Genomic DNA, 14,584 nt, shown 5'->3' with positions numbered 1-14,584 from the left:
GCTTTGTGTCGTCTGCAAACTTGGAGATATTACATCTAGTTCCCTCGTCTAGATCATCATTAATATATATTGTGAATAACTGGGATCCAAGGACCGATCCCTGTGGTACCCCACTAGTCACTGCCTGCCACTCGGAAAAAGACCCGTTTATTCCAACTCTTTGCTTCCTGTCTGCCAACCAGTTCTCTATCCAAGTCAGTACCTTACCCCCAATCCCATGTGCTTTAACTTTGCATGCTAATCTCTATTGCGGGACCTTATCGAAAGCCTTCTGAAAGTCCAAATACGCATCGGATGGGCTGAGGCCGGGGCGGAGAGGGGCGATATTAGAGGTGGAAGTAGGCGGTCTTGTTGATGGTGAGGATACGGGGCTGAAAGCCACGAAAGAATGTTTTCCTTCAGCTGATTATAACTGATTTCCTCAAATTGGTGGTTAGATCCTGGTTGTTTGAGTAATGTGCGTTTCGGTCTCTTCCATATTGAGAGAGTCAATTAGGCGGTGTCATCTGATTAATGTCTTTCGGATGAGACGTTAAACCGAGGCTCAGACTGCTCTCTCAGGTGGACGTAAAAGATCCCAGTGCACTATTTCAAAGAGGGCAGGGCAGTTATCCCCTGTGTCATGGCAATTATTCATCCCTCCACCAACATCACTAAAAAAAAAACCAGATTATCTGGTCATTATCACATTGCGGTTTGTGGGAGCTTGCTGTGTGCAAATTGGCTGCTGCTTTTCCCACATTACAACAGTGACTACACTTCAAAAAAGTACTTCATTGGCTGTAGTGCGCTTTGGGACATCCTGTGGTCGTGAAAGGCGCTATAGAAATGCAAGTCTTTCTTTTAATGTATGATAAAGGATGTGTGGAAAATGTCTGAATTCACTGAGAATTTTTCAAAGGTTTTCACTGAATTAGTGCTCAATAATGTTTGAGCAATGGTGAGTTAACAGTACAAGGGCAACATCGACTGTTGTAGATTTTAATTTCTGGATTTGGTGATTACCATATACCCTGTAATTACTGTATATAAAGTAAACTCTAGTTATACAAATACCAGCTGGGGGAGCCCGGCTTTGCCAGGGCTGTTTTGGGCCGGGCGGTTTAAATCGAGTGCCAGGCTTTTGGGCCTGTCTCTCTGTCCCTTTGTGAATCTGCTGCCGGGCAACATTTTAAATCGAGTCCCAGGCTTTGGGCCCTGTCTCTGTGTCCCTGTGTCAATCTGCTGCCGGGCAACATTTCTACCTTTTAATACCTTCAAAGATGAAAGTGAAAGTACTTATAAAACGTTTTTGGTAAATCTTATGTTATTTTTAAAAGAGATACTAACTTTTTCGAAGCTGGATTAGCAGATTTTATATTAGACCGTAAACCAACAATGCTTTGGTATGTGAAATACCTCAAAGTCATTTAACTCACGTTAACTTATTTAGCTCACTTGAGCTCATTCAAAAACTCTGCTGTCCATATCCTAACTTGCAACGAGTCCCATTCGCATAACACCCCAGTGCTCGCGGACCTACACCGGCTCGTGGTTCAGCAACACCTCAAATTTAACATTTTCGTCCGTGTGTTAAAATCCCTCCATTAGGATTATTAAGGGTTACGGAACCAAGGCGGGTACATGGAGTCAAGATACAGCCACACCGATTCACTGGGTTAAACCCGAGATGAAGGGGTTGACTTATGAGGAAAGGTTGAGCAGGCTAGGCCTATACTCATTGGAATTTAGAAGAATGAGAGGTGATCTTATTGAAACATAAGATACTGAGGGGGCTCGACAAGGTAGATGCAGAGAGGATGTTTCCCCTCGTGGGGAAATCTAGAACTCGGGGGCACAGTCTCAGAATAAAGGGTCGCCCTTTTAGAACTGAGACGAGGAGGAATTTCTTCTCTCAGAGGGTCGTAAATCTGTGGAATTCTCTACCCCAGAGAGCCGTGGAGGCTGGGTCATTAAATACATTTAAGGTGGAGATAGACAAATTTTTGCAAGATAAGGGAGTGAAGGGTTATGGGGAGCAGGCGGGGAAGTGGCTTTGAACCCAAGATCAGCCATGACCTTATTGAATGGCGGAGCAGGCTCGAGGGGCCAAGGGGCCTATTCCTGCTCCTATTTCTTATGTTCTTATGTACAGATCAGCCATGATCTAATTGACTTTAACAGGCTCGAGGGGCTGAATGGCCTCCTCCTGTTCCTATGTTGCACCGTACCATTACTTCATCCACCTCCTCAACTGCTCACTGCCCCCCCCCCGCTTCACTACTTTACCCCAAGTCCCGCTACAAAACCGCAATACTTTTCTTTCCAGCACCTCACCACCCCTCACTTTCCGAACCCGCTTCAAATCCTCTCAAACCTCTTCAATTCTTACATTAATCTCTCACCACAAACCCTGTTGTCTCACTTATGAGCAATGCCACACCAATTTCAACTGCCTTATAAAACGTAACCTCCCAACTATCCAATAAACAATACCATGAGAGATCGTAGAATCGTACAGCACAGAAGGAGGCCATTTGGCCCATCGTGCCTGTGCCGGCTCTTTGAAAGAGCTCTCCAATTAGTCCCACTCCCCCCATAGCCCTGCACATTTCCCCTCCATGTATCCATCCAATTCCCTTTTGAAAGTTACTATTGAATCGGCTTCCCTTTCAGGCAGCGCATTCCAGATCACAACAACTCGCTCGGCCATTTAGGACTGAGATGAGGAGAAATTTCTTCACTCAGAGGGCGGTGAATCTTTGGAATTCTCTACCCCAGAGGGCTGTGGAGGCTCAGTCGGTGAGTATATTCAAGACAGAGATCGATAGATTTTGGGGAATTAAGGGACATGGGGATAGTGCAGGAAAGTGGAGTTGAGGTAGAAGATCAGCCATGATCTTAGTGAATGGCGGAGCAGGCTCGAAGAACCGTATGGCCGACTCCTGCTCCTATTATGTTCTTATGGTTCTTTTGCCAATAACCTTAAATCTGTGTCCCCTGCTTACTGATCCTGCATATTTTCCTTTTCAAGTACATATGCGCTTTGCTATTTTTTTTTTGCAAATCAGCTAGCATAGTTAAATAAAGTAAGATTTTCTGAATTCCTGGAACTCCCTTCTCCCATCAATTCCCACCGGCACAAACCTGTTTTGGCGTCACTACGGGAGCGAGATGTGCCTGGAACGTACTCCTCCGATCGGTGATCGGCTCCCCATGGGTCACTGGCGGGAGTTGTTCATCTGGAAGATGACAGAAGAGTCACGCACTGAGTCACGTGTAAAACTGCGTTTCTGTTACGTGCATTGTGCTACTGCAGTCATTCTTGGAGGGCTCGACAGGGTAGATGCTGAGAGGCTGTTTCCCCCTGGCTGGAGTGTCGAGAACCAAGGGTCACAGTCTCAGGATAAGGGGTCGACCATTTAGGACTGAGATGAGGAGAAATGCCTTCACTCAGAGGGTGGTGAATCTTTGGAATTCTCTACCCCAGAGGGCTGTGGGTGCCGAGTCGTTGAGTATATTCAAGACAGAGATTGATAACTTAAGGCTAAAGGGATCAAGGGATATGGGGAGAAGGCAGGGACAGGGTACTGAATTTGGATGATCAGCCGTGATCTTATTGAATGGCGGAGCAGGCTCGAGGGGCAGTATGGCCGACTCCTGCTCCTAATTCTTATGTTCTTATAAAAATTTCACAGAATCGTACAGCACAGGAGGAGGCCATTCGGCCCATCGTGCCTGTGCCGGCTCTTTGAAAGAGCTCGCCAATTAGTCCCACTACCCCCTGTTCTTTCCCCACAGCCCTGCACATTTACTCCCCCAATTTTAAAATCTGAATAACAATCCAGAATGGAGTCCTCGTCACATTTCAAGATTCCTTAGCTATTAACCACAAATGGTTAGCGATTATATTTTAAAATGACTTTTGATTTAAAGCTTGGCTTAAAATTTTGAAGGGTTTCTGTTAGATCCGTGTGTTAATGGAGACACGGAATGCAGGAGTTGATTTAACAAGTGTTTACTGAACAAAGTCTGGAGGTGAACTAACTACACAAGACGGTACACAGGCTTATATACCCGAGTGGTCACTACCGGTACTACAGTATACAGGGGCTTCAAAAACATAGTTCCTCTTAAAGGTACATACACTACAATTCCTCCCCTTTTAGATAAATCGTACATAACATTTTAAGTAATCATTAAATAACATTTTTACAAGAACAATAATATACACATTTGCTGAAGTTAATCAATTACAAATTCAGTCTCTCTGGAGGCTTCCTGACTCGGTCCGGATAACGCCTCGGTGGTGTAGTAGGTTTTGGTGGTGTAGTAGGTTCTTTTGGCAAGGTCGATTCGGCTTCAATGCCAGTGTCGGGTTCATCTGGTTCCAGTATCACCGGATCGGAGGTAGATACTATGGGTATCTCTGCTTCATCACTAGGCGTATAGAGTTGTGGTGTAGGTTGTCCTTTTTCGGATGACTCTATGATCTGGTCAGCATGGCGCCTTATTATGCTTTCTCCAATGTCCACAGTATACATCAGCGGTCCTAGTCGTGTGCAAATAGTTCCAGGCTGCCATTTCTCGGTACGGTAGTCCCGGGCCAAAACTGGTTGACCTATCTGGAAGGTTCTAGTTGGCCTTTCATTCATGCTTTGAAATTGCCGGTTCTCTACGTCCCTTCTGACGTTTGGCTTGACCAAATCCAGCCGGCATCTTAGTCTTCTATTGAAAAACATCATGGCGGGGGTTTGGTTTGTAACCACATGTGTTGCATTCCTGTACGCAAACAAGAAGTTATCTACCTTATGTTGTAGATTTATGTCTTCATTACCCATGGCCTTTATGGCCTTCTTGAAGGTCTGGACAAACCTTTCAGCCAATCCATTGGTGGCGGGATGGTATGGGGCGGACGTGTAGTGCTTAACCCCATTGTTTTTTTAAGAACTTCCTGAATTCTTCGGATACAAATTGCGGTCCATTATCAGAACAGATCTGTTCAGGCAGCCCATTCCTGGCGAATATGGTCCTTAATACTGTGATGGTTTTTTCCGTGGTGGTGGAGGACATCTTTATTACCTCCGGCCACTTGGAGTGTCCATCCACCGCGATTAAGAACATTGAGTCCATAAATGGACCAGCAAAGTCGATATGTACTCTTTGCCATGGAGATGAGGGCCACTCCCATGGATGTAGAGGGGCTTGTGGTGGGGCGTTTTGGACCTTCTGGCATCCTAGACAGCCCTTGGTCATTTCTTCGATGTCTCCATCGATACCTGGCCACCACACAAACGCTCTGGCTAAGTTCTTCATTTTCACTACACCCAGATGCCCCTTGTGAAGCTCCTTTAGCACTCTATCCTTGAGTTTGGGTGGAATCACCACTCTGGATCCACACATCAAGGTTCCTCGGCACACTGACAGCTGTTCTCTTCTTTGCGAGAATGCTGGCAACAGTGGTTCGCCATGTGCTGGCCATCCCTTCACCGTTAAATCGTAGACTCGTGAGAGAGTCGGGTCATTTCGCGTTTCCTTTTCAATGGTAGAATTTGTCACCGGTAGACATTCCACTATGGTCGAGTGGAACATCTCCACTGGGTCCACTGTAGGCGCCTCTTCCACCGTTGGCAATGGTAGGCGCGATAACCCGTCAGCATTCCCATGCTGTTTTGTTCCTTTGTATTCTATGTCATATTGGTGTGCCCCTAGGAAAAGGGGCCACCTCTGTAGCCTTTGCGCTGTCATAATAGGAACGCCCTTTTTAGGGTTGAATATGGAGACGAGGGGTTGATGGTCAGTCAACCAGGTAAATTTTTGTCCGTGTAGGTAATGGTTGAATTTCTTCACCCCCCACACCAGGCTGAGTGCCTCCCTGTCGATCTGGGCATAGTTACGCTCAGCTGAGTTCAATGAGCGTGACGCAAAAGCTATCGGCCGCTCCGAGCCATCAGGGAATCTATGCAATAATACCGCTCCCACGCCGTAAGGGGATGCATCGCACGCCAGTCTGATTGGCAATGATGGGTTGTAATGAGCCAACACTTCCCTGGACGTGATCAAGCCTTTGCATTTATGGAAGGCACGTTTACAGTCTTCGCTCCATTTCCAAACTACTCCCGTTTGTAGCAGTGCGTTAAGCGGGTGCAGAACCGTCGACAAGTTTGGTAAAAATTTATGATAGTAATTTACTAATCCCAGGAACGACCTTAATTGTGAGACATTTTCAGGCGCTGGGGCCTTTACGACCGCTTCAATTTTTTCAGGTGACTTATGCAACCCTTCTTCGTTAATGACATGGCCACAATATGATATTTGTTTCTGGAAAAATTTGCACTTGGGGCGATTTGCTCGTAGGCCCCGTTCTCTCAGCCTCGTGAGCACCTGCTCCAAGTTGGCAAGGTGCTCGTTGTTGTTTTCTCCTGTTACAAGGATGTCGTCTAGGTAGCATTGAGTCCCCGGAATCCCTTGCAGGACTTGCTCCATAGCTCTTTGCCAGATAGCCGGAGCTGATGCCACTCCGAAAACCAGTCGATTGTACTGGTACAGGCCTTTGTGTGTGTTTATTGTGAGATACTTTTTAGAGGCCTCCTCAACCTCCATCTGTAGATATGCCTGTGCTAAGTCAATTTTGGTGAAACGTTTCCCTCCGGATAGTGAGGCAAAAATATCTTCTATCCTCGGAAGAGGATACTGTACCATGTGAAGAACCGGGTTTACAGTCACCTTGAAGTTCCCACAGATGCGAACTTTTCTCTGTTCTTCAGATTTATCATTATTCAACGTTTTCTTCATGACCGGGACGATGGGTGTTGCCCACTCGCTCCAATCTACCTTGGATAACACGCCTGCTTTTTCCAAATTCTCCAGCTCTGCCTCGACGGCTGGACGAATTGCGTATGGCACCGGCCTTGCCTTAAAAAACTTGGGAATTGCCGCATCTTCCACTTTTATTGAGGCGGTGGTGCCTTTCAGGGTTCCTAGTTCCTGTTGAAACACCTCTTTGGCATTAGCCAAGATTTCTTTTAATCGTCCAGGTATGACGTCATCATCATTTTTTTTCTTACTGGTCACCGTCAGTGCCTGAATGGAGTGCCAGTCTAAACGTATCTTTCTGATCCATTCACGTCCCAACAACGGTGGACCACCATCGGTGGACCACCATCTTGCAGAACGTATAAATACAACTTCTGTATTTCCTTGCTGTTGTATACAACAGGCACCCTTATTTTCCCTCTGGGGTATACTTTCTGCCCCATATATGTCTTCAAGATAATGGATGTGTCTTTCAAAGGTATATGCGGAAATAGCCGCTCGTAATCCCGTCGACTTATGACGGTCAGAGCTGATCCTGTATCTAGCTCCATTTTGACTGGGGACCCCGCTATCGTGAGGGTAACCCAAATGGTCTGGTAATCTTCTTTGGCAATTACATTATGTAATTTGAGACAGCTTAGTCTCTTGTTTCCGGAGTCGCTATCGCTCTTCTGGTCTTCGGAGCTACTGTCCGTCATCATTTGTACCTTTCTGTACTTTTCCTTATTGACCTTTTTACTGTCAGCGGATTTCTTTCCAGATCTGCATACATGTGCAATGTGTCCCATCTTTCCGCATTGCCTGCATGCTTTGTCCTTGAACCAGCAGTCCTTCTGGTCATGGGTGGGTCTGCCGCAGCGATAACATCTCTCGAAACCCCGTGTCATTTCATGGGTGCCGAAGTCCTGTGGCTTTTGCTGTATCTCTGCAGCTCCTCTTGCTGCTGCTTCGTATGATACAGCCACACTGAAAGCCTTGTCCAGTGTCAAATCTTTTTCAGAAAGTAGTCTTTTCTGTGTTCCTTCGCTTAGGAGACCGCAGACGAATTTGTCTCGTAGAGAATCTGCCAGTCCTGCCCCGAATTGGCAGTGCTTTGACAGCTTTCGTAATTCGGTGAGGTAGTCAGCGTTACTTTCATTCTTGTGCTGATTCCTCCTGAAGAATTTGAATCGTTCCGCTATCAGCAGCAGTGTTGGGTTTAAGTGCTCTTGTAAGGTATCAACAATCTCCTTAAAATTCTTGTCCATCGGTTTGGCTGGAGTGATCAAGTTTCGTAACAGCCCGTATGTCCTTGCGCCCATCAGATTTAGAAGTACCGATGCCTTTTTATCATCCGCTACTTCATTCGCCTTGCAATATACCTCCACTCTTTCCACATATGTGGTCCAATCTTCTATATCACTATCGAAAGCAGTAATATTGCCAGTCTTCGGCATCTTGAAAATCTAAAATGGCGCTTCCCGCGCTTTTCCTCCGTCCCCGATGGATCAAAATGGCGCCTCCCACGCTTTTCTTTCTTCCCCGCCGAGTTGAGATGGTGCCTCCCGCGCTTTCCCGCCGCTGCCGCCGCTGTTCTCCGCGGTTCCCGTTGCGACCTGCAGTTTTTCGCAGTATTTCTATTTTTTTTTATATATCGCTTCAATAGTTTCTCCGTTACTTGGAGAACCGTTCCCGTCGTGGAGCGGACCCTCTGGGATTTTCCCCTCCCTCTGCTCGGTCCGAACGCCGACCTGCTTTGCAGCACCGGACGCGCCCTGAGTGCTCCACCCTCTCTCTCTCTTTGCTTCCCGAATCGCTGCCCGGCCCCGTTGCAGAGCCACCCGATCGAGCTCTAGCCCGCCGCAGCCCAGGAAGGATCAGTGCACTACCTGCCACCAGCCCGTTTAGCTGGGGAAACCACAGACTGGAGACCAAGCCTGGCCCTCGTTTTCGAGTTTCTTCGAGTTATTTATTTATTTATTTATTTATTCTTGCTTCTGGCTTCGACCTTCGTCTGAGGAATCGATCCCCTTGAGGTGCTGCCGAATTGCAGGTAAGTTCATTTCTAACTCGTCGCCACTGTTAGATCCATGTGTTAATGGAGACACGGAATGCAGGAGTTGATTTAACAAGTGTTTACTGAACAAAGTCTGGAGGTGAACTAACTACACAAGACGCTACACAGGCTTATATACCCGAGTGGTCACTACCGGTACTACAGTATACAGGGGCTTCAAAAACATAGTTCCTCTTAAAGGTACATACACTACAGTTTCAATCTCCTTCAAGCAGAGAAGGTTAAGGGAAGATTTAATTGAGGTGTTCAGAATTATGAAGGATTTTGATAGAGTAGCTAGCGAGAAACTGTTTCCACTGGCAGGAGGGTCAGTAACCAGAGGACACAGATTTAAGGTAATTGGCAAAAGAACCAGAGGGGGAGATGAGGAGAATTTATGTTAAATGCAGTGAGTTGTTGTGATCTGGAATGCGCTGCCTGAAAGGGCGGTGGAAGCAGATTCAATAGTAACTTTCAAAAGGGGAATTGGATAAATACTTTAAGAGGAGGAATTTGCAGGGCTGTGGGGAAACAGCGGGACTAAGTGGGGTGTTTTACAACGTTAAAGGCGCTATATAAATACAAGTTGTTGCTGCTGAGTGTACAGTAATCTAAACCAACTCGCTTGGAAAGAGAAAATGTCTCTTCACAGCTTACCTTCCGAGCTTTCAGAAAGAGCTCCCGTCGCTGTAACTTGAGCAGGTGACTGACAGATAATGAAATCATCATCTTGATAATTCACTGCAGCCCCTTCTGTTCTCTTCCGTATTTCTGGAACTGGAACATAGAACACACAGGTGTCAGAAACAAAGTCCACTTTTGAAAAAGTTGCTGTCCGATTTACTCTTGAATAACGGCGAGCGCCGATAACCTCACCGTCAATTTTGGGTGTCCTCATACAGGAGACACAGAACGCTAGCATGCAGGTACAGCCAGCAATAAGGAAGGCAAATGGCATGTAGGCCTTTAGTGCAAGGGGGTTGGAGTATAAGAGTAAGGAAGTCTTGCTACAATTGTACAGGGCCTTGGTGAGACCACACCTGGAGTACTGTGCACAGTCCTGGTCTCCTTATCCAAGGAAGGATATACAGGAAACTCTCGTTTAAACAGCACCTAAATATCTGGAATTTTCTATTAACCGGCAAAATTCATACTCCGAAAACAACACCTCAATAACCGGAAATGTTGCCGAGTCCGAGTCTCCCGCGGTGGCCGAGTTAGTCAGTGGGGGTAGTTCTCCAAACTGACACTACTCGGCTTCTTGGCGCTGTCGGAAGTCGGAACACCTCAATAACAGGAGTCTGACTCTCCCGCGCTGCCGGGAGTCTCTTTAATGCAACATTCTGCAGGTGAGTACCCAATTATACTGCACATTTCTTGATTTTTTAATTTTTGTTTGTTAAAAATAGCCTTGGTAGATAACCCTCTCCGTCATCCGGAATTTTTAATCAACCGGCACCATCCCGATCCCGTCGGTGCCGGATACCAAAGAGTTTCCTGTACTTGCCTTGGAGGCGGTGCAACGAAGGTTCACTAGATTGATTCCTGCGATGAGAGGGTTGTCCTATGATGAGAGATTGTGTAGAATGGGCCGATACTCTCTGGAGTTTAGAAGAATGAGAGGTGATCTCATTGAAACATAAAATTCTGAAGGGGATTGACAGGGTAGATGCTGAGAGGTTGTTTCCCCTGACTGGAGTGTCTAGAACTAGGGGGCACAGTCTCAGGATAAGGGGCCGGCCATTTAAGACTGAGATTAGGAGGAATTTCTTCACTCAGATGGCTCTTTGGAATTCTCTGCCCCAAAGGGTTGTTAGATTCTCAGTCGTCGAGTATATTCAAGGCCGAGATAGATAGATTTTTGGACTCCAAGGGAATCGAGGAATATGGGGATTGAGCAGGAAAGTGGAATTGAGATCGAAGATCACACATGATCTTATTGAATGGCGGAGAAGGCGCGAGGGGCCGAATGGCTGACTCCTGCTAATTCTTCTCACAGAATTATAGAATGGTTACAGCACAAAAGGAGGCCATTTGGCCCGTCGAGCCCGTGCCGGCTCTCTGCAACAGCACTTCAGATAGTCCCACTCCCCCGCCCTTTCCCGTAGCCCTGCAAATTTTTTTCCTTCAGGTACTTATCCAATTCCCTTTTGAAAGCCGTGATTGAATCTGTCTCTAACACCCATTCAGGCAGTGCATTCCAGATCATAACCACTCGCTGCGTTAAAAACGTTTTTCCTCATGTCGCCTGTGGAATTCTCTACCACAGAAGGCTGTGGAGGCCAAGTCATTGAATATATTTAAGAAGGAGATAGATAGATTTCTAGACACAAAAGGTATCAAGGGGTATGGGGAGAGAGCAGGAATGTGGTATTGAGATAGAGGATCAGCCATGATCATATTGAATGGTGGAGCAGGCTCGAAGAGCCGAATGGCCGACACTGCGCCTGTTTTTCTATGTTTTTATGTTCTTCTGCCAATCACCTTAAATCTGTGTCCTCTGGTTCTCGACCCTTCCGCCAATGGGAACAGTTTCTCTCTATCTACTCTGTCTAGACCCCTCATGATTTTGAACACCTCTATCAAATCTCTTCTCAACCTTCTCAGCTCTAAGGAGAACAACCCCAGCTTCTCCAGTCTATCAACGTAACTGAAGTCCCTCATCCCTGGAATCATTCTTGCAAATCTTTCTGCACCCTCTCTAAGGCCTTCACATCCTTCCTAAAGTGCGGTGACCAGAATTGGACACAATACTCCAGTTGAGGCCGAACTAGTGTTTTATACAGGTTCATCATAACTTCCTTGCTTTTGTACTCTATGCCTCTATTTATGAAGCCCAGGATCCCGTATGCTTTTTTAACCTCTTTCTCAACCTGCCCTGCCACCTTCAATGATTTGTGCACATATACCCCCAGGTCTCTCTGTTCATGCACCCGCTTTAGGATTGTATCCTTTAGTTTATATTGCCTCTCCTCGTTTTTCCTACCAAAATGTATCACTTCGCACTTTCCTGTGTTAAATTTCATCTGCCACGTGTCCACCCATTCCACCAGCCTGTCTGTCTTCCTGAAGTCTATCACTCTCCTCCTCACTGTTCACTATACTTCCAAGTTTTGTGTCATCTGCAAATTCTGAAATTGTGCCCTGTACACCCATGTCCAAGTCATTAATATATATCAAGAAAAGCAGTGGTCCTAGAACCGACCCCTGGGGAACACCACTGTATACCTTCCTCCAGTCCGAAAAACAACCGTTCACCACTACTCTCTGTTTCCTGTCACTTAGCCAATTCTGTATCCATGCTGCCACTGTCCCTTATTTACTGCAAAATCCGGGGCATTGTTTCTTTCCCCAATTCAGATCCAAACGTTTCCATGTAGACAATCATCTATTCCTTCACCAGCAGACAATCTTCTCACTTGGGCTCTTTCCACCCATTACTAGTCACAGTTTGCTGTGTTATCCGAATGCTTCAAGTTGTCTTTACAATGCTTTGCCGATCTGATGATAGGATTCACAGTGCTTGCCATGTCCTATTGATCATAGAATCATACAGCACAGAAGGAGGCCATTCGGCCCATCGTGCCTGTGCCGGCTCTTTGAAAGAGCTCTCCCATTAGGCCCACCGCCCCGCCTCCACTCTTCCCCCATAGTCCTGCAATTTTCTCCCCTTCGAGTATTTATCCAATTCCCTTTTGAAAGTCACTATTGAATCTGCTTCCACCGCCCTTTCAGGCAGCGCATTCCAGATCACAACAACTCGCTGCGTCAAAAAATTCACATCTCGCCTCTGGTTCTTTTGCCAATTATCTTCAATCTGTGCCCTCTGGTTACCGACCCTCCTGCCACTGGAAACAGTTTCTCCCCGTCTACTCCTTTAATCATCTTCAACAACTCAGTTAGATCACCCCTTAATTTTCTATATTCAAGGGAATACAAGCCCAGTCTGTGCAACCTGTCCTCGTAATTTAACCCTTTTAGCCCCGGTATCATTCTGGTGAAATCTTAAAGAACAGCAACGATGGAGAAATGGTGAAAAAAAAAAATCACCACATGGACAACTGCCCAAGGACACGAGTATCAGAGACACGCACTCAACCACTGTCCATTCGAGAACGTCGTCTTCTTGGGGTACAACAGAAGCGGGCTCAGAGGATGCTGCCTCACCGATTCCAGGATCCAGAGGGACCAGTGAGTCTACAGCGCAACTATGGACCACGGAGTGTTCCCAATTCTTTGATATTTACAGAAAGTCCTTCTGGACACCGAACCATTTGCCGGGCGAGGGGGGAGCGCGCACGGGCGAGGGGGGAGCGCGCATGGGCGTGTATATATATTACACACTTCTTTGGCAGTCCCTCGGAACCGAGGATGATTTGCTTCCACATTAAAAGTGAGTTCTCAGGTGACTGATGAGTCCAATGCGGGACCTACAGTCTCTGTCACAGGTGGGGCAGACGGTGGTTGAAGGGGTGGGTGGGTGGGGTGCTTGGGTTGACGTGCGCTCCTTGCGCTGCCTGCGCTTGGCTTCCGCTTGCTCCCGGTGAAGAGACTCGAGGTGTTCGGCGCCTTCCCGGATGCTTCTCCTCCACTCTGTGCGGTCTTGGGCCAGGGATTCCCAGGTGTCGGTGGGGATGTTGCACTTTTTCCAAGGAGGCTTTGAGGGTGTCCTTGAAGCGTTTCCTCTGCCCACCTGGGGCACTCTTGCCGTGTCGGAGCTCCGAGTAGAGCGCTTGTTTTGGGAGTCTCGTATCGGGCATGCTGACAATGTGACCCGTTCATCGGAGCTGACCATTTACAGCAGGCACCTCAAAGCACTGGAGAGGTACCACCAACGCTGCCTCCGCAAGATCCTACAAATCCATTGGCAGGATAGGCGCACCAACGTCAGTGTTCTCGCTCAGGCCAACATCCCCAACATCGAAGCTTTGACCACGCTCGATAGATAGATATAGAGATGGAGATATATATCCTACACACACTATACATGTATACAGATATATGTACGTGTGTATATCAATCACGTCTAGACTAGTTTCCCAGTAGCTCAGTGCTGGGAACAGAGGACAGCCAGGTGGACAGTTCCGAGTTCCAGGATGTTACTGATCTCTTTCTGAGGACTCCAAACTTCTCTGTATTATTACGACTCGTGTAGGTTGGTAAAGGAGAAAGATGTTTAGAAACACTTGGACTACTGCCAGGTGATTAGTGAAAACTACAGGTTGTTGACTTGCCGGTCTTTACATGTGCCTGCAGAGATAGTCACAGTAAACAAGTAACGGCACGTAACAGGATGCCAGCATTACCTGCATCAGCTGATTGCGATTTCACCAGTAAAAAATCTCGAATCTTTCCCACCCAGAGGAACAGGATACATTCTCCCGAATTTTGCCTGAAACAGATTGACCAAATCAAAAGTTCAGTCACCCAGCCATAACTTCAATTGCACATTATCAAACCTACGGACTATTGTAGAATCATAAAATAGAAAAAGGCTTGCATTTCTATAGCGCCTTTCACAACCTCAGGACAGCACAGAGCACTTTACAGCCAATGAAGTACTTTTGAAATGTAGTCAATGCGGCAACCAATTTGTGCACAGCAAGCTCCCACAAACAGCACTGTGACAATGACCAGATCATCTGTTTGTGTTATGTTGGTTGAGGGATAAATATTGGCCCAAGGACACCAGGGATAACTCCCCTGCTCTTCTTCAAAATAGTGCCGTGGGATTTATTACGTCCACTTGAGGGG

At 46.7% G+C, this 14,584-nt stretch overlaps 1 protein-coding gene across 1 annotated transcript in view; it reads right to left on the bottom strand.

Moving 5' to 3' along the window:
* Positions 1–14,584, bottom strand: part of impact (impact RWD domain protein) — an 89,085-nt gene that overhangs the window by 47,547 nt on the left and 26,954 nt on the right. Inside the window, exons 5-7 of the mRNA XM_085992235.1 lie at positions 14,137–14,222; positions 9,488–9,607; positions 3,127–3,221 (exon numbers count right to left, since the gene is read on the bottom strand). Of these exons, the coding sequence (XP_085848361.1) occupies positions 3,127–3,221; positions 9,488–9,607; positions 14,137–14,222 (301 nt within the window). The remainder of the gene's footprint in view (positions 1–3,126; positions 3,222–9,487; positions 9,608–14,136; positions 14,223–14,584) is intronic.

This window comes from Somniosus microcephalus, chromosome 7 (genome assembly GCF_052327205.1).
Source record: "Somniosus microcephalus isolate GS21.2 chromosome 7, FLI_Smic_1.0, whole genome shotgun sequence".
Taxonomy (NCBI): Eukaryota; Metazoa; Chordata; class Chondrichthyes; order Squaliformes; family Somniosidae; genus Somniosus; species Somniosus microcephalus.
Note: the sequence above shows the minus strand (reverse complement) of the source record. Positions and strands in the feature narration are given on the sequence as shown.